A 22,872-nucleotide genomic window follows, 5' to 3' on the forward strand; every position below is an offset into this window, starting at 1 on the left:
GAAAGAGTTTGCATCAAATTTCTAGCCAAGCACTTCCACAGTATACAACTACCACCAGATATTAAAAGCTTGCACATCTCAGTCTATCACAGTCAATGGAATTCACTTGGTTTTCTTATTAATAATTATGGGCAGCTAGTAGAACTGCTGCCTCGCAACTCAACTGACTTGGGAGAGACACAAAAAGCTGCAGGAACTCAGCGGGACAGGCAGCATCTCTGGAGAAAAGGAATGGGTGACATTTCGGGTCGAGACCCATCGTCAGAAGTTCTCCTTTGAAGAAGTTCTCCTCCTCTCTCCGACGACACTCCACTTCGTCAATAACTGAATCTATATTGCATGAAGTTTATCTTCAAGCCTAATCTGTGAAACATATGCGGCAAAATGTTGGTTGACTATGCTTTCTATAATCAGGACCTGATGGATGCAAATCCCTAAGATGAAGGAGAGAAATTAGTTACTCTTTTCCTGCCATGATCTGACAAAATGCAGGCACCAAGCTGGTGAAAACCTCTTTAAATGTGCAGATTGGGTCTTAAATTTTTAGCGAGCCCTGATCTACTGTTTGAACCTGGAACCTGAGCAGAGGAATGTAGTAACTTTCTTCCAGGTCTAACAAGCAGGTAACAGTAACCAGAGCCAGAAAAGTACCATGCAAGGCAATTTTTATTTAACTGTATCAACAGTCATATTTGTTGTGAGGCGTGAGTCCCATGAAATATCTATTTTTAAGTGAAAACCCCTCTCACCCCCAGATGTGTCTTTATCCCACCCCAGGAAGAGAAGTAGAAGTTTCACACAGTGGATAGTATGAGGAACACACACTAACTCACTCGCTCCAGTATGAGCATGTCTTTGCTTCATAAAGCAGGTCTCCCAACAACAATATCATAGCTGAATTTGTATCAAAGTGTGTCTGAAAAGTCAAAAAATGGCAAAAGGAAAAGTGGAAGGGTTTATTTGGCGAACAAAGGGTGAGTTGTGTGGCAGCATGTGGGAAGGGTGGTGATACAGGGGATGAAAAGGGAATTCAATAGAGAAGAGGTTGAGGTAGTCATTGTATAGAGCACTGAAACTGGCCCTTTGGCCCACCATGCCCATGTTGTCCCTTCTGCCCACTTACACTAATCATATTTGCCAAATAGTTATGGAAGCACATGTGTGGCGGAAGGAGAAAGAATATTGGGCGCTGTTGCAATAATTGTAAAATTGTTCATGACCTTCATTCTTTCAGAAAGGTGAAGGCAATCTGAGGAATCCCTGTGAGAGCTGCCTTAAGGGTTAACAATTGCAATGCATAGTGACTGTTCGGCCTTTTGTTCCAGTTTCTGTTATATGTTGTTAGCCTGATAGAGATGTTATTTCTGATGTCTAATATTATTCAGAGATGATAGATTTTACCTTTTTAAGCAAAATAGGGTGCAGATCTTACTTCACATTACGAAATACTAGGCAGTGCGCTATGCATGAGTAAACTGTAGCATGCTTTCCATACTTTTCCTTTTATGGTAAAGTGATGTCAAGCAGTAACTAGGAGTGTTCCCTGCCCCAACCACTGCATGAAGTGAATCATCAGTTTACTTTTCAAGCAATACTGCCGACTTGAAATGAAGTCAGTATTAACATATCCAGGCATGCCAATGTTATTAGTTATACCAGAGACATGGTGAGCATTAACAAACTGAGGTATGCTGATATTGTCTGTAAAGCAATTACCCTCAGTCTTTGGTTAATTAAAAACTGATGTCACCCTGAACTATTTCCTCATTGGGAGGTTATGCATTTATAATGTGGTCAATAAAATATCATCAAACAAGGAAATCCACCAGTATACAGTTCCTGTCTTCACACTTTAAGGCCAAGAGTAATACTTGTGATAGTGGATTAAACTAGCAGTCAGTGCCAGTCCAGTAGGTGTTTTGTACATAAACTCACTGCTGCAAAATTGTAAACTCATGGGCCTTATACACACATAGAAACAAACAAGTCTCATTTCTAGGTTATTCAAGGCACTCAATTCTAGGCATAATCGAGGACCAGTCTCACCTCGGTCTTCTCTTCTCCCCTCTCCCATCGGGCAAAAGGTACAGAAGTTTGAAAGTGCATACCTCCAGATTCAGGAACATTTTCTTCCCAGCTGTTATCAGGCCACTGAACCCTCTTATCAGCTGGAATGCGGGCCTGACCTCTCATCTATCTTTTTAACTGGACTTTTGTCAGATTTCAATGCTATATCTTGCACTATATGCTTTACTCCTTATCTTTTATCTATGCACTTTGGATTAGACAATAGACAATAGGTGCAGGAGTAGGCAATTCGACCCTTCGAGCTAGCACCGCCATTCAATGTGACCATGGCTGATCATCACCAATCAGTACCCCGTTCCTGCCTTCTCCTCACATCCCCTGACTCCGCTATTTTTAAGAGCCCTATCTAGAAAGCACCCAGGGAACCTGCCCCCAACTGCCCTCTGAGGCATAGAATTCCACAGAATCAACACTCTTGGTGAGAAAAAGTGTTTCCTCGTCTCCGTTCTAAATGGCTTCCTCCTTATTTTTAAACTGTGGCCCCTGGTTCTGGACTCCACCAACATCGGGATCACGTTTCCTGCCTCTAGTTTGTCCAAACCCTTAACAATCTTATATGTTTCAATGAGATCCCCTCTCATCCTTCAAAACTCCAGGATGTACAAGCCCAGCTACACCAGTCTCTCAGCATATGATAGACCCGCCATCCTGGGAATTAACCTTGTAAACCTACGCTGCACACCCTCAATAGCAAGAATGTTCCTCAAATTACTAGATTACTCTATTATATTCATGTATGGTCTTTTCTGGATAACATGCAAACAAAATCTTTTCACTGAACCCCGGTACACGTGATAATAATAAACTAAACTAGGTTATGGGAGAGGTCACCAGTGGCAGGACAAAGAGTAAAGGGATCAAAGCCATGAAGATTGAATTGTGTCAGCAATGGGAGCATTATGAATAAGAATAAGTTTATTGGCCAAGTATTCACATACAAGGAATTTGCCCTGGTGCTCCACCTGCAAGTGACAACATGACATACAGTAACAGTTAGGAATGATATATAAAACATTAATCATTAATAATAAAACATTATTGATTGAACATGTGAATTAAATAAAATACCAGAGCAAATGGTGGCTACAGATTTTTGGTTATTGAGTAGAGCTACTACTCGTGATAGTCTTTTTGACTGAAGATTTGGACTGAAGACCGGTGAGCAAGTTGGGAGGAGACCATCAGTCATAGTGAGGGCACTGTTGCTTTTTGGTTGGTGGTGGGTTGGGGGAGAGGAAAGTGCTTTGGGCTCTGAGGGAAAGCTGCTACTTTGGATTAGTATTTTAGGTAAAATGGACTTACCTGGGGTGGGATTTAAAATTGCCAAAGCAGATGCTCCCGATGGTGACCCTATGTGCAGGCCCACCATGTCAAATGTCAGTGTAGCCCAATGACCAACCCAGGAGAATGGGGTTCAGAGGGAAAGATAGATTAGCCATGATTGAATTGCAGAGTAGACGATGGGCCAAATGGCCTAATTCTGCTCTTATAGAAACATAGACATAGAAACATAGAAATTAGGTGCAGGAGTAGGCCATTCGGCCCTTCGAGCCTGCACCGCCATTCAATATGATCATGGCTGATCATCCAACTCAGTATCCCTTATAACTTATGAACGTGAAATTTTACAAGAATGAAAATAAAAAATAAGACATTAGTTCAAAACACAAATAGAAAACAAATCCATGGTAGTGTTCCATGACTGAAGTAGGATTAGGGTTATGCAGTTTGGCTCAAGAACCTGATGTGTTGTATAAAAGCAGCTGTAGCCGTATTTGGTGGTGTCGGACTTTGAGCCTTTGTACTTTCTGCAGATGGTTGCAAGAAGATTGTGTGCCCCAGGTGTTGGGGATTGCTGATGAGCCTTCTTTTAACTGTTTGCTTTGTGACATTGTCATTGTTCCCTATGAACTTTATAGAGAAGGGTTTCATCCTCTTCAAATGTGGCCCTTTACAGAGTTATACAGTATGGAGACAGGGCCTTCAGCCCAACTTGCTCATACTGGCCAACATGTCCCATCTACACTAGTCCCACTGCCTGCGTTTGGCCCATATCCCTCCAAACCTCCAAAACTTGTCCTGTCCATGTACCTGTCCAACTGTTTCTTCAATGTTGCGATTATCCCTGTCTTAACTACCTCCTCTGGCAAACCGTTCCATATACCCACCACCCTGTGTTTGTTTATCTGGAAGGACCAAACTCCCAGCTTTTCAACAGGAAAAGCTCAATTTCTATACGCTTAAAGCTGATTAGCTGCCCATGAATGGTAATTTTGAATCAGGCCTTCACGCCGTTGGAAACGCCGACGAACCCGAGCAGCCTCATCATGTCAGCAGCCCGCCAGGACCTCTGACATCCTCCCGCTGCCAGAGTCTGCAGCTCCTGCAGTCCACAGGGAGCCGGGCAGAGTCGCGGACCTCAGCGCGTGTCATCAGCCGCGCTGGGAGCCCAATCAGCAGCAGTGGGACAGCAGATAACAGGCAGTATCATAAAAAAAATAACAAAGAAATAATAAAAATAAATAATAAATAAATAATAAAACATATTAAAAATAAAAATTGAAATTGATGGATATAATGTGTGTTGAGACTCATACCCCGACGGTGAGCAATCCTCCTCCTCAGCGGCCCGGACCTCCTGATTGTCTGCAGCTCCTGAGTCCACAGGCCGAGCCGGGCAGAGTCGCAGGCTTTCAAGTTTTAGCCTGCACGATCCCGGCAGGAAATCTAGGTAGGCCGCTGTGGGGGCAGGGGGGGGGCAAGATATCGCGCGTCCTCACCCAACATGAAACACAAAAAAAAGCACTTTTACATAACTATAACAAAAAACAAAAAAACCGGGCTGTCTGGAGGCTGCTGGCACCAGCGACTGGGTTTTATAGCTGACTAGGACAATAATCTCAGAAAAAGACCAAAGGAACTGCAGATGCTGGAATCTTGAGCACAACACAACATGCTGGAGTAACTCAACAGGTCATGCAGCTTCTGTCGAGGGAATGGATAGGTGACATTTCATGTCAGGACCCTTCTTCAGGTACAGGCCCCTATCCACTTGCTTTACAGACCTGCTGAGTTACTCCAGCACATGGTATTTTGCCCAATAATTTCAGATGTGCCTTTGGCAGGCAGATGTCAAGCCATCAAAATCAGGAGCATCTGTCTGAAGAAGGGTCCTGAGCCAAATCACCATTTGTTCAATCCTTCCACAGATACTGTCTGACCCACTGAGTTCTTCCACCACTTTAGTTTTGACAAGCTTCCATCATCTGCAGTGTCTTGTGTCTGAAATGAGGAGCATGTTGTTAGAAGAAATAAGGCTGTAATGTGGGCAAAGATGGAAAAAATACACATTGGCTATTCCTAATGGTCCATAGAAGGAGAGAGAATGCTTTTTCTCCTCTTGAAGTGTTAGTGTTCATGCTACTCACGGAATGGTGTTAAGCAGGGGATTCCAGGATATGTTCCCAAAACTATTTAAGGAACTGGAGTAAAGAGTGAAGGGAAGGATTTCAGTTCAACATTTATTTTAGAGATATAGCATGGAAATGGGCCCTTCGGCCCTCCGAATCCACTCTGACCATCGATCACCTGTTCACACTATGTTATCCCATGTTTGCATCCACTCCCAACACACTAGGGGCAATTTTACAGAGATCAATTCACCTTTAAACCCGCACGTCTTTGGGATGTGGGTGGAAACCGGAGCACCCGGAAGAAAGCCATGCAGTCACAGGAAGAACGTGTAAACTCCACACAGACAGCACCTGAAATCAGTATTAAACCCAGGTCTCGGGTTTACCACTGTGCCTATGGACTTCTATATCCCTTAGAAATCGGTTATGAAATAGGTTATGAAGTATGTTCATGTGGGTTCCCTTCCGTACCACCCCACAATATCAGCAGCAAAAGCAATTCCATACAACGTCTAAACTGTTATCTGGTAGCTTTCCCACCCCTCTCCATAATGAGCAGCCAGGATATGTCTATAAATAGTATAGAGGCCTCTCCAAACTCACATCGACTCAGATACGGTGTATCAGATATATTAAAACAGGAAAAGAGCAATTAAGCTTCCTGAATTGTTTGTATGTACAATGAGTATATACAGTAACATGTAGAAACAGATGATTGCTATCAATTACATTCAGCAAATTTTAATGCCAGTCTGTCAGTTCTCAGTTAACTCACACATATACATAAAGAACCTTCTGAAATTGAAACAAATAAGCATGTTTTATTAGAAGAATTAACAAACCCCATCAATAAAAGTTAAGATAAATCCAAAAATGCAGTTCACGCTAACTCTCCATACCTCCTCCCCTCCCCCATGACTTTGAAACTTGGAGAAATAATCTTTTCTCTCAACTTCCATATATGGGATAATTGTGGTTGAGTGACCTTTTCCCATGCTCCTTTCTGATCCTAACCCATTGGGAGTTGTCTCTTTAATTTTTGTTTCCTATTTTGGATTTTCCAATGCAGTTTTAATAGATTGCGGCTGGATATTCCTGTGAAAGAGATGGATCTCAATGGTAATAAATTTTGCATCCAAAGTACATGGGAATTGAGGGTCGCAAAAAACCCCCTCAAGATAGCTATAATCTTGATGAATCACAAAGCAAGCTCTAAGAGACCTAACCTGGCTCCTGTTTTTATGCTCATAGGTTCTTGTACTACTGCTACTGTTGTAATTTTACTACTGCAAATACAACTATATGGGAAGTGTGAAAGAATGAACAAACATATTTCCAAAAGGATACAAATGTGAAGAATGTTCGAAATCTGCACTTTAGTCTTAGCTGGTCACCATAACATAGAAAAGAAATGGAGCCTTTGGATAGGTTTACAATAAGATTCACAGGAATGGTTCCAGAAACATAGAAAATAGGTGCAGGAGTAGGCCATTCGGCCCTTCGAGCCTGCACCACCATTCAATATGATCATGGCTGATCATCGAACTGTGTATCCTGTACCTGCCTTCTCTCCATACCCCCTGATCCCTTTAGCCACAAGGGCCACATCTAACTCCCTCTTAAATATAGCCAATGAACTGGCCTCAGCTACCCTCTGTGGCAGAGAATTCCACAGATTCACGACTCTCTGTGTGAAAAATAGGAACGAGGAATAAGGTTTTGGTGGATAGACTGGAAAAGAAGGAATTGCAATACTGAAACATCAGAAAGCTAAGCAGTGACTTATTGAAAATGTGAAGCACTAGGATAAAGACAAACTGTTTCCAAAGACAGAAAGGCACTGTTTAAAGATGATTGGCAATAGAATCAGAGATCATACAAGAAAAACCTTTGCTATGCACCATATATGACCAGCTTGCAATACACACCAGGACAGAGCCAGGAAAGTAGTTTCAATGAGGAATTGAAAAATACTTTTAAGGAGAGGATTTTTTTTAAATGTAAGAAAAAATATGGGGTAAATCGACAAAGACAAAAACAGTAGAATAAAAGTCATAGAAACAAGAAACTGGTTTACAAAAAAGGACACAAAATGCTGGGGTAACTCAGCAGGTCATGCAGCTTGTCCGGAGAACTTGAAAAAGTGACGATTTAGATCAGAACCCCTCTTTGAACTGATTGTGGGGGGGGTGGGGGGGGGGGGGGGGGGGAATGTGGGGGGGGGGGGGGGGGGTGGGGGGGGGGGGGGGGGGGGGGGGGAAGGCTGGAAAAGAAGAGCGGCAGAACAAAACATGGCAGGTAATAGGTGAACACAGGTGATCAACAATGGGACTAGCTTAAATGGGCATCTTGGTTGATATGGATGTATCTATTCTATCATTCTGCTCATCAATGGACTAAATGGTCCATAGTCTAAATGGCTTTTTTTCCTTGTCCAGTGGCATATGCACATATACTGTTTCTTGGAAGGTCATGGATGCTGTTCTAGATAGGGAAGCTAACCAAATCGTCAGGTTCAGATGATTGAACCAGCTTCCCCCAAACAAACATAAAAAATAGAAAAAGTTATTGGCTATATGGACCCTGAAACTTGCTCCAGCATTCAATAAGATAATGACTCCTCTTTTACCTCTGTGCTATGTTTCTGTATTAAACCAAATTTTCCTGATTCCCTTTACATCTAAAATCTATTGATCTCTTTCTTGAATAATTTCAGCAACTTTTCTTCACATCATGGTTGGCTCGAGCTGGCTCGAAGGGCTGAATGGCCTACTCCTGCACCTATTGTGTATTGTCTATCCTTCTTGTGCAGTGAAGTCTAATGTTTCACCACAATCTGGTGAATAAATTCCTCTGACATCTTGGCCCAGAATGGTCAACACTTATTTTGAGACTTTAACTGATAGTTCTGGACTCCCAACCAGAGGAAACATCAACTTTGGATCTACCCTCTCAAGCCCTTAAGAATGTTAAGATCACCTCTCATTCTTTTAAAGTATTGGCCGAGTCTAATGTATTTTCATATGATATGCAGGGAATAGAGGGATATGGATTTTGGATTATATGGAATAGGTGTTGGTCATGGTATCATGTTCAACAGAGATATTGTGGGCCAAACAGTACCTGTGATGTACTGTTCTATATTCTATATGACAAACCTATCCCAGGAATCAATCCAGAGAACACTAATACTGTGGTGCGTAGGTCCCGAAATGAAAGCGAGAAGCCAGGTATTTCGGGAGGCACCTTTATTTATGTCCTTCCTGATTGTAGGGAAGTCCATGAGTGAAAGAGGGCACCCAAACCCTCTGGTTAAGGGCCGCCTCTGGAAGGAACCATTCCCGTGCTGAGGGGTTTGACAGTTAGGATGGCCCGACCCTTGGGAGCCGCCACAATACCTTTCAAAGTCTCATTTACCAAATTTTGTTTGAACTTCATGTGAGGTTCAAATGACAAATAAACGGTATTGTATTGAATTAACTTATCCGAATCTAATTCTTCTTTTTTAATTAATACTAATTTCCTTGAGCACCTTATTTACTCGACACTGTCAATCCTCCACTATTTCTGGGAGGTTTTCCGTACCTTCTTCAGCGAGGGCCAACATAATATATTTCTGTGAAAAATAAAATAAATACAGGTCCTGTAAATATGAAATAAAAGCAGTAAATACTTAGTAGTAGAGCTAATAAGACTTGATGTTTCAATCCCTGTCATAAGTCGGCACTCTTGATATTTAGCGGGATTGGAGTGGTGAAAGGTAGGGTAGGTACATCATCGGGGTCATCAGGTGGGCACCCTCCTATGATGTTTCATTGATAAGCATGCAACATCTCCAGAGTACTCAACGGTGATACCTGGCGTCCCAGTTACATCCCCTCAATTCCATACCCTCCTGTCTTCATCTTGCAGCCCAATTGTTATCTTTCCTTTTGATCCAAAGCCAATTGCTTTTTTCAGCAGAATTTGATAATGATTTGATTGTTTGTTGGAGGGAGCAACCCTCACCCCTATTTTCTTTAATAGACTGGTCGTAGATGTAGCAACAAATCCTCTGCATCTCAATTCTACAGGGAAAACCTTGGTCTTCCAGCCATTCTGGGCAGCTTCAGTTGCCAGTTCAGAGTACTTGGTCTTTTTCCTCTCATAAGCTTCTTCTACACCATCTTCCCATGGAACTGTCAATTCCACAACGTATGCTAACTTGGCTGTTGTAGACCACGGGACCATGTCTGGCCGGAGTGTTGTAGCTACAATGTCTGGGGGAAACACAAGCGTTTTTTTCCCCCAAGTCCACTTCCATTTTCCAATCCCGAGCAGGCTACAGAATGCTTGCATCCTTTGATGTTATCTGGTGCTCTGGAGGTTGGCCTGCTGGTACAAATGTTGTGAAGTGGACATTTCCTGCCGATGTTTGTGGGGAAGCACTTGTGATCATTCCAGGATTGATGTCAGCTGTCTGAGAACTTGGTTATGCCGCCAAGTGTAACGCCCTTGGGCGAGGCTCATAGTGCATCCTGTTAAAATGTGCCTTAGTGATGCAGGTGCTTGGCAAAGGTCTTCTCCGAACCACTGCTTCAGGTTCTGGGGTGATGGTAGAACATCATAAGTGGCTCTGATGACAAAAGGATGGAACCTTGTGGAACCCCACAGCAGAGGCTAGCTGGGGAGGAGAAAGAGTTGCCTATGTTAGTAGAGAAACTCCTACCTTTGAGGTAGGAGATGAACCAGCTCAGGGCAGTGCCATCAATACCAACCCCGTATTGGAGACGGTCAATTAGGATGGTGTGGTCGACAGTGTCAAATGCTGCGCTGAGGTCGAGAAGGAGCAGAATTGCACAGTCGCCGGAGTCAACAGTGAGGATTACGTACCTTCAACAAGGCAAACTCTGTGCTGTGGTGGGCCCTGAAACCTGATTGGAAAGTTTCCAAGATAGTATTTTGGTGAAGGCAAGGCATAAGTTGACTTAAAATGACTGTTTCAAGGGCTTTTGAAAGGAAAGGCAGTTTTGAAATGGGTCTGTAATTGCTTTGCGAGGTGGGGTCGAGGTTAGGTTTTTTTCAGGAGTGGCTGGACCACCGCATGCTTGAAGCAGGTAGCTACAGTGCCAGTGGCCAGAGAGCTGTTGAAGATGGCGAGGATGCTGGGACCAGCTGTTGTAATGAATTATACTTTAGGAGGGCAGAGGGGACAGTGTCGAGGGGGCAGGTAGTAGGTTTCATGGTGGTGATCAGTTTTACAAGGGAGGGTAGAGTAACGGGTTGGAAACAATCTAATTTTGAAGAACAGACCAATGAGACAGCCAGGACACGGATGGAAGGAGAAATATTCGTTCTGATGTTCTTTACTTTGCTGGTGAAAAATGTAGTAAATACCTCGCACTTAGCAGGGGACCCAGTTAGGCTGGTGCTGGTGGCAGGACAGATGATGGAGGTGATGGTGCTAAAAAGGACCTTGGAGTTATGAACATTTTTGGAGATAAGGGTGGAAAAGTATTTTGTTCTTGCAGATTTTACCGCTTCCTGGTATTTGTGAAGATTGTTTTTCAGGAGTTCAAAGGAAATTTGAAGCTTATCAGATTTGTACTTCCTTTCTGATTTTCTGCATTCGCTCTTTAGGGCTCTGGTGGTATTGAGCCACGGCTCGCCTTTAGGCTTAGGCTTTTTCATTTTAAGAGGAGCAACAGAATCCAGGATGGAAGAGCAAGTATTGAATAAAGAAATGAGGTCGTCGGTGCTGAGATGGAGGGGAGAAGCCTCAATAGTGCAGATGTCGGGGGCGGCTATGAGAGCCTCAGAGAACTTACTGGCAGTCGAGGAGTTTACGTAACGGGAGTAGCGAGCAGGGAGATGGGATTTTGAGGGAGAGAAAGGCAGAGATATATCGAATATAATTGCACTATGATCAGACAGACAGGCATCAATAATATCTGTGTTACAAATTGGGAGACCAGACGAAAGCACCAGGTCTAGTGTGTGGCCAAGCTTGTGCGTGGGTCCAGTGGTGAGTAGAGTCAGATTGAAGGACTCAACCAGGTTCATAAATTCACTCTCAAGAGGCTTTGTGGGACAGCAGACATGAATGTTAAAGTCACCAAGAATCAGGACCCGGTCAAATTTGGACAACAGGCTAGCAATAAGATCACCAAATTGTGAGATAAAGTCCTTATTCGTTTTTGGTGGGCGATACACAAGAACAATCAAAAGCGGACAGACTAGACCAACTATGATAAGTTGATGTTCAAAACTGGAGACGTGATCAGCGTTCAGAAGGCAGCAGTTGAAATGCTTCTTAAACACAGTGGCCACGTCGAGGAACAAGACATGCAGATTATTTTGTTCAAGTAATGTTGGAAAATTGAAGGTACACAAAAATGCTGGAGAAACTCAGCGATGCTGCTGCTGCACCTGCTGAGTTTCTCCAGCATTTGTGTGTACCATGCAGATTATTTTGTTCTTTCTTAGCAGTCTGGATTTGATGCCATATGATGCTGGTATGTTCAAGGCATCCCGAGAAGCTTGCTATGCCAGCCTTTTGGAATGATGTATCAATGAAATGGTTTTGTTTCAGATACTTTGGAAGTCTTTTCGCCACCACACTGAAAAAGATCTTGCCTTCTATGTTGAAGGATTATTTACCGAAAATTTTCGATGGTGGACATTTTTTTTCCTTTTGGGATCAGCATTTCCCCTGCTCTTCGCCAGGCTTTGGGGATAACTTCCTTTCCCCACGCAACCCTCATGTTCCTCCAGAGGAATTTCAGAATATCCGGTGTATTCTTGTAGGCACAATACGGAACACCATTAGGGCCTGGTGCAGAGGCCGTTCTTGCCTTCCTCACGACTTCTTGTACCTCACTCAGCTTGGGAGGGCTGATGTCAAATTGATGTTGTGGGGGTGTGATTGTGGGATGTCAGTGGGGACGAAAATCCGATCATCTTTTAACTCATCAATGTGGATGGTTCTGATGTGTCCTTCAACCTCCTTTTTTGACGCTTTCGGGGAGCCACTTTTCTCTTTTGTGAAAATGCCTTTCACAAACTTAAAGGGATCTTTGTAGAAGTCTGTTCTTGCTTTTTCCTTCTTTTTGCGTCGTTCCTTAAATTCTCTGCTCTGCGCAGCTTCAAGAGCCTCTTAGGTCCTCTTGAAGGAGGTTGATGCCCTCCCTTTCTTCTGCTGTTGCTTTTTCCCCCACACCTTCTACAGGCCTCTTCTTTCTTTAACAAGTCGTTGGATTTCCTGGAGACAACGGGACTTGGGGGGAGGAGGCCTATCTTTCCTGCTGAGTTGTTCCTTCTCACCAAATTTATCCTTTTCATAGTTGTAGACTAGGTCACCCATCTTCTCCAACTTCTTTTCTGCTGATTCATTGATTCCACTTAATATTAGGCTCATATCTGCATTGATGGTATCCCACTCCTTGCTGTTAGACTTTGGCCATTTCACCAACGGCTTACGTCCTTGCATGTTCTCCATTTTACAATGTACCTGGTTGTGTCTTAGACTGTTGCCTGAAACTTCTGCCACATTCCGTAGGGTGCTGATGCTCTGCAGACTGTGGATTTCTTCCTGGTGCTCAGTTTCATCCGACTGATTTGACCTTCCCCTTGACAGAATCTGGTTAATGCGGGGCCCTGGGTTGGGGATTTTCAAGCATACTTAGCAAGTCTTCTGTGAAGAGAAAAACAATTACATTAATTGATTCCAAACATGAATTCTGTTTTTTTCCCTCACTCCTCATTCCATAGATGCTGCTTGACCTACTGTGCGCAATACATTTGTTTAATTTCTCTGCCATTTCCTTATTCCCCAATATAATTTCCCCATCTATCTCTGATTGTAGAGGACTTACATTAGCTTTGATTCTAATTTCCTTTTTATATGTCAATAGAAGCTCTTGCAGTTTAAAAAAAAATGTTTTTGGTTAACCTACTCTCATTTTCTACATTTCCTCTTAACATCTTTGACCTTTGTAGAATTTAAAGTTTACCAATCCTTAGGCATATTGCTTTTTTGGATACTTTAGAAGCCTTTTCATTTCATGTAAAGCATTCCTCTTGAAAGTCATGGTTGGACCACTTTTCCTAATTGACACAATAGTTTATAGAACCAAATTTAATAAATGTATTTTCTTGGTTCAAAAGGGGACATTGCAAAATTTCCAAAAGTTGCTAATATACAGCTAATGCAGAAGCAAACATACTATTCTGCAAAATATTAAAAAATATTGCCCAACCACCTATTAGTTTACTAACAACCAGCTGTGAAATGAGAGTCTCAAAATCTAACCCCATCCATCCTGAACTAGTTAAGCCTCTCGGGAATATCCATTATTTTCACTGGCATGCTGGAAATATCAATACTGTTGAATCTGATTAATAGCCAATGACAACCAAAAATCTATACAATTGAATTAATGGAAGTCGCTTACAAAATGGAAACCTATTTATAACTCAGTCCATTTAATCAATTCACTGTTGCCGAATCTGCATTGTGGGGGTCTAGTTCCAGAATACATTGTATATAGTGAGATATTAATTGTTTTTATATATGTACTGTTTTACTACAAATATGCACAAATAAATGTATCTATTCTATCATTCGACTCATCAATGGAAAGGCATCTTCTGCACCAAATGGTCCTCTTAAACCTCACTTACTGATCGTCTTGTCCATCACCCCCAGTTACAAATATGTCAAATTTATCGTTGTCGTCATTATTAACTGTAGGACCATCCAATTAGTTGCCACTAATTACCATGTCCCACTATCCCTCGGCCTACCAGCTAACTTCCAAAGCTGCCATCTACCTACACCATCAATTCTTTCTTTCTTTCTTTAGTTTAGTTCCAATGTCTGTTCATGTCCTCCATTAAGGGCATCTTGGAATGTTTTTTTATACAATGTTAAAGACAAAATTAACCACCTATTTTCCAATTAAAAGACAACCAGAATTGTAAGCAAAATTAAGGAATATAATAGGAGTTATTTTTGGAAGTAATTCCATTGACGTCAACCTCTACTAGATATTTCAATTCATATTTCTGCTAACAATAATGGCTTCAACTTTTAATGTGTTGAAAATTGAAATTATATCAAAAATAAAGCTTTGTGATAGGTTAGTGTGTGAAGGATTGCATCAGTTACAATTGTAAATAATGATCAATTATCTGAAACCATCTAGTAACTGCCATCCAAGCAACAAATTTATTGATTGGCTGATCATGATGACATTTGCGTCCAATCACACAATCTCCTCTAACTTTGATGCCCCTTGATATCACGGCCCATGATAAGCCCCCACTCTTTGCTCCATTAGATCCAATGGATACAAACTTGAATATATATGATGGACAATAACTATGATTATATATCTGTGATGGAGATCAGTTTTGTAAATATAAAAGATGCATCAGGTTCTGATATCTTTGCAAAAACAGTCATTGTTCAACAGTGGCCCTTTTGCCCTAATCTTTGCCCTTTTCTTATCTTCTTAAACCAACTGCCATCTGTAATGAAAAGGACCTTATGGACGTTTTGGTCATCTAGACAGAGGTCGTCAGTTTAGTTTAGTTTAGAGATACTGCATGGAAACGGGCTATTCAGCCCAGCCAGTCCACGCCGGCCATCGATCACCCATTCACACTAGTTCTATGTTATCCCACTTTCACAACCTACACACAAGGGACAATTTGTAGAAGTGAATTAACCTAATGTCTTTGGAATGTGGGAGGAAACCAGAGCACCCAGAGAAAACCCATGCGGTCGCAGGGAGAACGTGCAAACTCCACACAGACAGCACCTGTTGTCAGGATTGACACGGGGCTCCAGCACTGTGGGCAGAGGCTCCACCTGTGCACCACTGTGCTACACTTCTGCTTCTGTTACTTCTGCTGCTTAATTCAGGAAGTACTTGTGGTTACCTCTGCTGCTTAGTTCCTTTCCTAATGGCCAAAGATCCCCTTATTATTTTGGTACTCCAACCCGGTTTCCATTTTGGTTTAAATCGTATCACTAAATGTCCTTTCTTTAAACTCATCTTCACCTTACCACCTTCATCCTCAATATATTCCACTCAAATTGTTGGCCAATTGTTTCCATATCTGCCTCTCATTGCTGTGATAACTTTTTGTTTGGTTTGGCTGTAGAGCTGCTTCCACTATCTTTAGATTTATAATCTTCACCAATCCCTTAATCAAAAATTATTTCCCTGATCAATGTCGTTAAAACCTGAATTATTCGTTGACAAATAAGTCTCCACCCAAAATCCATTCTATGTCAATGTTTCCTGCAAACATTGTTCAACATGGAAGAACACACTATGATCAGTTGAGGGAGGAAATCAGGTTGTAAGCAGGAGGGGGATTTCTTACCTACGTTTGATGTATTCAATGGGGACTCAAGTCAATGTTGAGGACTCACAGGGGTACACTCACTCTCTGGTAGGTCAGAGCTGCTGTTGGGACAGGATTTGGGTGATAATTCAAGAGTTACACACGTGTCAGGCTGGAGAAGAATGAAGGATATTCATAAACCAGAGAGACTTTGAAGGTAATTTTATAGTCATCATTTTTAAGATGCATTTGTCTAAAACGGTCAGATTTATACCTAAATTTAAATTCCACAACTGCAGTGATATTTGAATCTGTCTACATTCCAGATCTCTGGATTATATCCAATAACGTAACCACTGTGCAGCAGTTATATTCCTTTATCCTGCAGTGCAGTTATGCCTGAAAATGTCAAGGTGGATTTGAGGTCTATGACGTTGGCACCACTAGCATCGGAGGATAGCACTGAAACCCAGGCAGCATCCACGTGAACTCTGGAACAGGGTTATTTTTCCTTGGTTTCTCCCCTAGAGCAGCGTCCAAGATCAGCTCACAGTATAAATTACAAGGTCATCTCACATTATTTATAACTAAATTACAGAGGGAAAATAATTTCCAACAAGGTAAACTGGGAGATTTAAGATACGCTAAAACAATTTCAACCCCTCCGCGACGCAAAAAAACCCAAAACAGTTTCATTTTAACACAATAAACAAAACCCGTGGCAGTGATTTAGCAGATTTGATTTTGCAATTCAGTTACGTTACCCGAACAATCTGATAAAGGCAGATGGGATTTTTAAATAAATCCTGTACACTTTAAATAAAGTATTTGTGAAGAAAAGAAAGGGACGGAGATGGGGAAGTGGAATGTGAATCGATCTTTCATCATGGACTGTTAAAGGTTTAGACTGAAGAAGTGTCCCGACCCGAAACGTCCTCTGCCCATGCAATTCCCCTGATGCTGCTCGCCCCCGCTTTCCTCCAGCACGTTGATGTTTAAAACGTTCTCTCACGATGCTCTTGGAAAACATGAACACTTTAAAAATATGTATTGAATGTTAGCAGGTAAAGGTGTAGTAGAGTGCATTTCATTGAATCCACGTTTAATTCGGCGCTGTAACGTTGCATGGGATGACCTAATTTATGTTGAGCCGGTCCTGCCTCCACTTCCATCTCTCCGCCGGATTGCTGGAAGGAGGCGTGTGTGCCCAGCGGCCGGATCTGAAGCGTTCAGCCTCCAGTCCCTCCCTCCCTCTCTCCCTCCTCTCCGAGGGCCGTCTGGATAAGTGCTACGCAGGAATTTCCGGCGGTTCACGCCCTTGCTGGTGGACTAGCGAGTGCTCTGTGACTTTAGTTACCTGCCCCAGCGCTTGCAGGAACTGCGCTCTCGTCTTTCCGTGCAGCCGTCGGACTTCGCCCAGTTTCTCGCCCTCCCTACATTGCAATTGTTTGCATTCAAGAGTCTGTTCCACGTTTCGCCTGCGATCCCTTCCCGAAAAGGCGAAAAGAAAAGCAAAGCAGTCATGTCTGGTAGCAATTCAGCGACGATTGATACCGTGAAGAGAAAAATCCAGTTCCTGCAGCAGCAGGCGGACGAGGCAGAGGAAAAGGCTGAGCAGTTGCAGAGGGAGCTGGACAGCGAGCGGCAGGCGAGGGAAAGGGTGAGCATTTTCCTAACGTGTTGCCGAGTGGTCGCTGCATCCTTGGCTTTCTTCTCCCCCACCCCCCATATTGCAATGACCGTCCTTCGCGGCAAGTCTTGGTGCTGCATTAAGTACCGAGCCGCCTTTCCCCACCCGAGCCCCCACTTCTCCTCCTCCCGAGCCCGGATACAAAAGTGGCGAAGACTCGCCCAAAGCTCCGAGATGTAACGCGACGAGATAAAACCAAACTGAGATGTTGCATTGCACTGAAACAAAGGTTGAATGTGGCTCTTGACTATTCATTCAAAATGGTGGAGGCTGGGTGTTGGCCAAGGGTTGGTTGGTTGGTGGGGCTGCTGCAAATTCAGCTCGGCATTTATTGCATCCTCGGCTGCAGGTCACTGCTGCCGTCCCTCACTTGTAGGGAGATCCTTCTGTAATATGCAACATCTGAATCTTTTCAAGCTGCTGATCGATAGTAAGGAACAAGTGTGACGTGACTTTGAGATGAGGGACGGCTCGTCGATCTTAAAACACTTTTAATTTTTTTGTGCATGTTTCATTCCCTTCCACACTAAACGTGGTTGCGAAGAGTTGTGTGTGTGTGTGTTTTAATTTCCCCCAAACCAAAAAAAAAATCCGATGAAGATAGAGAGATCCCTCGGCTGTCCGGCCGCTGCCGCAGAGCAGCGAGTGAAGCAGTCGGGAGGGGAGTTACCTGCTGGCCACCGGCACCAACCAGTCTCTCCCACTCTCCCCACATGCTCAAATCACTTTCCGCTCACTGAAGTGAATGGGCGGGGTGTGAGCTTGACTGTAATGAGAACATTCCTACATTTTCGACCATTTAGTTTCTTGTTGGTAGCCACGCCAGCAGGTTTTTTTTTTAATGGGAGCCCTAGTATTTCAGATGATTCTGTGGGCTACTCTTTTAATAAGCACCCTCCAGCATTGTCGTGCACTTGTACTTCTCGACGTGCACCATTGCGGGAATGTTAATACGACACGATAGAACTGTATTTATCCTAGGAAATTGATTTTTGGTCTTCTACCCAATCTGTTTTTACAGGTAGATGTTTTTGCAAGCGTTTGAATGTGAGAGCAAGAGAAATATTTAGTTTTCTAAATGTCTGGTCCAGTTATTGGCCAGTATGAATGTTTTGCTGTGGCACTGAACAAACAAGATGCGTCATTTAAATCATGACAAAGTGCCGTTTGTGACATGCATTTCTTGTTTCTGTGCCACAACCCCATATATTTTTTTGTGCAGACATACATACATGCAGGAAGTTCTGGGATGTGTGCGGTCACCGTTCAGTGTATGGTCAGATTGCTACTTGGTGCAAATGAAATATCAAGGATATTAAGTAGCTTCATTGATGTAGCAAGTATAAATTCAAGGTGTTTCACCCTTGCCGTGAATGGGAGACAGTAAATTTAGCACCAGGATTGCAGCCATTTTTGCCTTGAAAGAGTGGGTGTGGGGCCTGGGGGGGGTGGGGGGGCTACAACATTTCTAGTCTGTTATTTATTTCCTAATTAGCTGATGAGATTTTGTTTTTCTCCAGCAACGGGATGAGGCAACTGAATGGATAAATAGAACTACATAGAAATTGGTGCAGGAGGAGGCCATTCGGCCCTTCGAGCCATCAACACCATTCATTGTGATCATGGCTGATCGTCCCCTATCTATAACCCGTGCCTGCCTTCTCCCCATATCTCTTGACTCCACTGACCCCCTGGAGCCATATCTAACTCTCTTAAATCCATCTAGTGACTCTGTGGCAGGGAATTCCATTAATTCATAACTTTGGGTGAAAACGTTTTTTTTCACCTCGGTCTTAAATGGCCTCCCCATTATTCTAAGACTGTGGCCCCCAGGTTCTAGACTTGTGCGACATTGGGAACATTTTTCTTGCATCTAGCTTGTCCAGTCCTTTTATAATTTTATATGTTTCTATAAAGATCCTTCCTCATCCATCTAAACTCCAGTGAATACGAGCCCAGTCTTTTCAATCTTTCCTCATATGACAGTCCCGCCATCCCAGGGATTAATCTCGTGAACCTCAATCACAAGAATGTCCTTCCTCAAATTAGGTACAAACTGTGGTACAGAATCAGCCACTTGTCTCAAATGATGGAATAGCTTCTGATCGAAAATGGTTTTCTAATCTTACCATGGATAGGAATGACTGCCTTCATAAAGATGTTTAGAAAAATAACTTGTCCTGGAAGAATTGTTTGGAGAATAGGAGTAGGCCATATGGCCCTTCAGGCCAGCACTGCCATTCAGTGAGATCATGGCTAATCATCCACAGCTCATTGAAAGTATTCAGAGAATTCCACAGACTCACAACTCTCTGTGTGAAAAAGTGTTTCCTCATCTCTGTTCAAAATGGCTTACCCCTTATTCTTAAACTGTGGCCCCTGGTTCTGGACTCCCCCAACATCGTGAACATGTTTCCTGCCTCTAGCGTGTCCAAACCCTTAATAATCTTATATGTTTCAATAAGATCCCCTCTTATCATTCCAAATTTAAGAGTAAACTAGCCCAACAGCTCCAATCTCTCAGCATATGACAGTCCTGCCATCTCAGGAATTAACCTTCTGAACCTACGCTGCACTCTCTCAACAGCAAAAATGCCCTTCCTCATATTTGGAGACCAAAACTGCACACAATACTCCAGGTATGGTCTCACTAGGGCCCTGTACAACTGCAGAAGGACCTCTTTGCTCTTATACTCAACTCCTCTTAATATGAAGGCCAACATGCCATTCGCTTTCTTCACTACATAGAAAAATAGGTGCAGGAGTTGGCCGTTCGGACCTTCGAGCAAGAGCATGATATTAAATATGATCATGGCTGATCATCTAAATCAGTACACTGTTCCTGCTTTTTCTTCATATCCCTTGATTCCTTTAGCCCTAAGAGCTAAATCTAACTTGAAAACATCCAATTAATTGGCCTCGACTGCTTTCTGTGGCAGAGAATTCCACTGATTCACAACTCTGGGTGAAAAGGTTTTCCCTCATCTGTCCCAAATGGCATACCTCTTATTCTTAAACTGTGATTCCTGTTTCTGTACCCCCCCCCCCCCCCCCCCCCCCCCCCCCCCCCCCCAACATCGAGAACATCTTTCCTGCATCTAGCCTGTCCAATCCTTTAAGAATTTTATGTCCCTATAAGATCCCATCGCATCCTAAATTCAAGTGAATACAAGCCCTGTCGATCCATTCTTTCATCATATGTCAATCCTGCCATCCCGCTACAAATAGTGGTGCTTGGGTGTAAACCTGGACATTAGTGTTGGAATGTCATAAGTCATGCATACCATCTCCGAATGTACATATTAGCTGGGAAAGGAACCATGCTTTGTTGACCTGCTGAGTTCACGTTATAGGAGTAGAATGAGACCATTGGCCCATCAAGTCTACTCCGCTATTCAATCATGGCTGATCTGTGCCTCCTAATCCCATTTTTCTGTCTTCTTCCCATAACCCTTAACACCCGTTCTAATCAGAATTTGTCTGTCTCTGCCTTAAAAATATCCACTGACTTGGCCTCCACAGATCAACTGGAAACATCCTTTCCACATCCACTTTCCATATCAATGCAATAGACAATAGGTGCAGGAGTAGGCCATTTGGCCCTTCGATTCAATGTGATCGTGGCTGATCATCCCCAATCTGTACCCCGTTCCTGCTTTCTCCCCATAACCCCTGACTCTGCTATCTTTAAGAGCCCTATCTAGCTCTCTCTTGAAAGTATCCAGAGAACCGGCCTCCACCCCCCTCTTTGAGGCAAAGAATTCCACAGACTCGCAACTCTGTGTGAAAATGCCTTTCATTATTCTGTAAGTTTCAATGAGGTCCCCCCTCAACCTACTAAACTCCAGTGAGTAGAGGCTCAGTACTGTCAAGCACTCTTCATATGCTAACTCACCTGTTCCCGGAATCATTCTCGTTAACCTCCTGCGGACCCTCTCCGGAGCTATCACATCCTTCCTCGGATATGGAGCCCAAATTTGCTCACAGTACTTTAAATGCCTATAGGGGGTTGCACGAAAGGTCACTGGGTCATAGGGCTCGACGCACGGAGCCGCTAAATCCCAACTGGAAGACATCCGTCACTTCCGGTATATGTTATTAATGCTAGAAACGCGTACTTTCCTATTTGTTAAAAACCGCCAAAATGTTGAATTTTTGCGCTGAAAAAAATTGTGGGAGTTGGGATAAGTGTGAGAGACATGTACCCAACTTCAGAATTCCCAACGTGAAGCGAAATGAAGGTATAGAGAAGCGAAAGCTGATGGGACAACAGCAGCTAAAGTGCTTGGTAAACATTGAAAATATTGGGAATTATCACGTTTGCTCACTGCATTTCATCAAGTAAGGCATTATTTGTGTTTTTTCTTGATTCCCTTGGTATCTAAAAACTCTCATACGTGATAAAACTGGCTGTAAATTTTTCTTCAGATGCGTTTTCATTTTGTATGTAAAAACCCACGAGAACCATGGGCGATTAAAAAAATTACAGCCAGATTTATCACTTCTGAAACTTTTTAGATGCCAAAGGAATCAAGAAAAAACACAAATAATGCCTCACTGTTGATGAAATGCAGTGAGCAAACGGCCAATGTTCGGCAAGCACTCTGGCTGTTGTTGTCCCTTCAGCTCTCGCTTCTATCTACCGTAATTTCTCCTCACTTTTGGAATTCTGAAGTATGCTAAATGTCTCACACGCTTATCCCGATTTCCATAATTATTTACAGCGCCAAAATTGATAATTTCAGCGGGTTTTAACGGGCCCGCTACGCTGGAAACAATGGTAAGTGCCTACCTGCAGCTCATGTCGTGTAATCCATTTGGAGTAGCGTAGCAACAGAACGGGTCATGGGTCGTGACCCGACTGCCGTGAAACCTCCCTATAGAGCCTCTGCATTACATCATTCTGTACCTTTGATTTTTTTTTTTTTTTGCCCATCCCTAGCTTCCTTAGTCAGAGATCACCAAAGGTCATTGCAACATAATTAATTTAGGAAACTTGAATTGTTTTCAGACGGGTCAGAGGCTGAAGGTGGACCAGGTGAGTTTATAACATTGTGAGGTGAATTTAGTCTGTTTGCCAGAGTAGAAATGCCAAACACTAGAGGGCTTGGGGGGTGGTGTAGTTTAAAGGGGATGTGTTGGGCAAATGCTTTTTCTTACAGACTGGAAGATGCCTAGAATGTCGTGCCTGGGGCGGTGATGGAAGTTAACTGAATAGTGACATTTAGGAGGTATTTAGACAGGCACATGAACACAACACAGGAAATGCAGTTGTGTGTATCGTGCACAGGCAGGTTTAATTTAATTTGGTATCATAGTAGTCCCAGACATCATGGGGCAAAAGCG

At 43.0% G+C, this 22,872-nt stretch overlaps 1 protein-coding gene across 5 annotated transcripts in view; it reads left to right on the forward strand.

Annotated features, from left to right (window-relative positions):
• Positions 1-22,872, forward strand: part of LOC129695715 (tropomyosin alpha-4 chain-like) — an 81,484-nt gene that overhangs the window by 8,293 nt on the left and 50,319 nt on the right. For 2 of the 5 annotated variants that reach the window (XM_055632936.1, XM_055632944.1), the window contains exon 3: positions 15,052-15,057. The exons of 1 other annotated variant lie outside the window; for it this stretch is intronic. In XM_055632936.1, the coding sequence (XP_055488911.1) occupies positions 15,052-15,057 (6 nt within the window). Of the gene's footprint in view, positions 1-15,051; positions 15,058-17,116; positions 17,497-22,872 lie in introns of those variants that run through there. 2 more of the 5 variants (XM_055632913.1, XM_055632923.1) reach the window with 2 other exon arrangements.

The sequence above is a fragment of the Leucoraja erinacea genome, chromosome 1, assembly GCF_028641065.1.
Source record: "Leucoraja erinacea ecotype New England chromosome 1, Leri_hhj_1, whole genome shotgun sequence".
NCBI lineage: Eukaryota > Metazoa > Chordata > Chondrichthyes > Rajiformes > Rajidae > Leucoraja > Leucoraja erinaceus.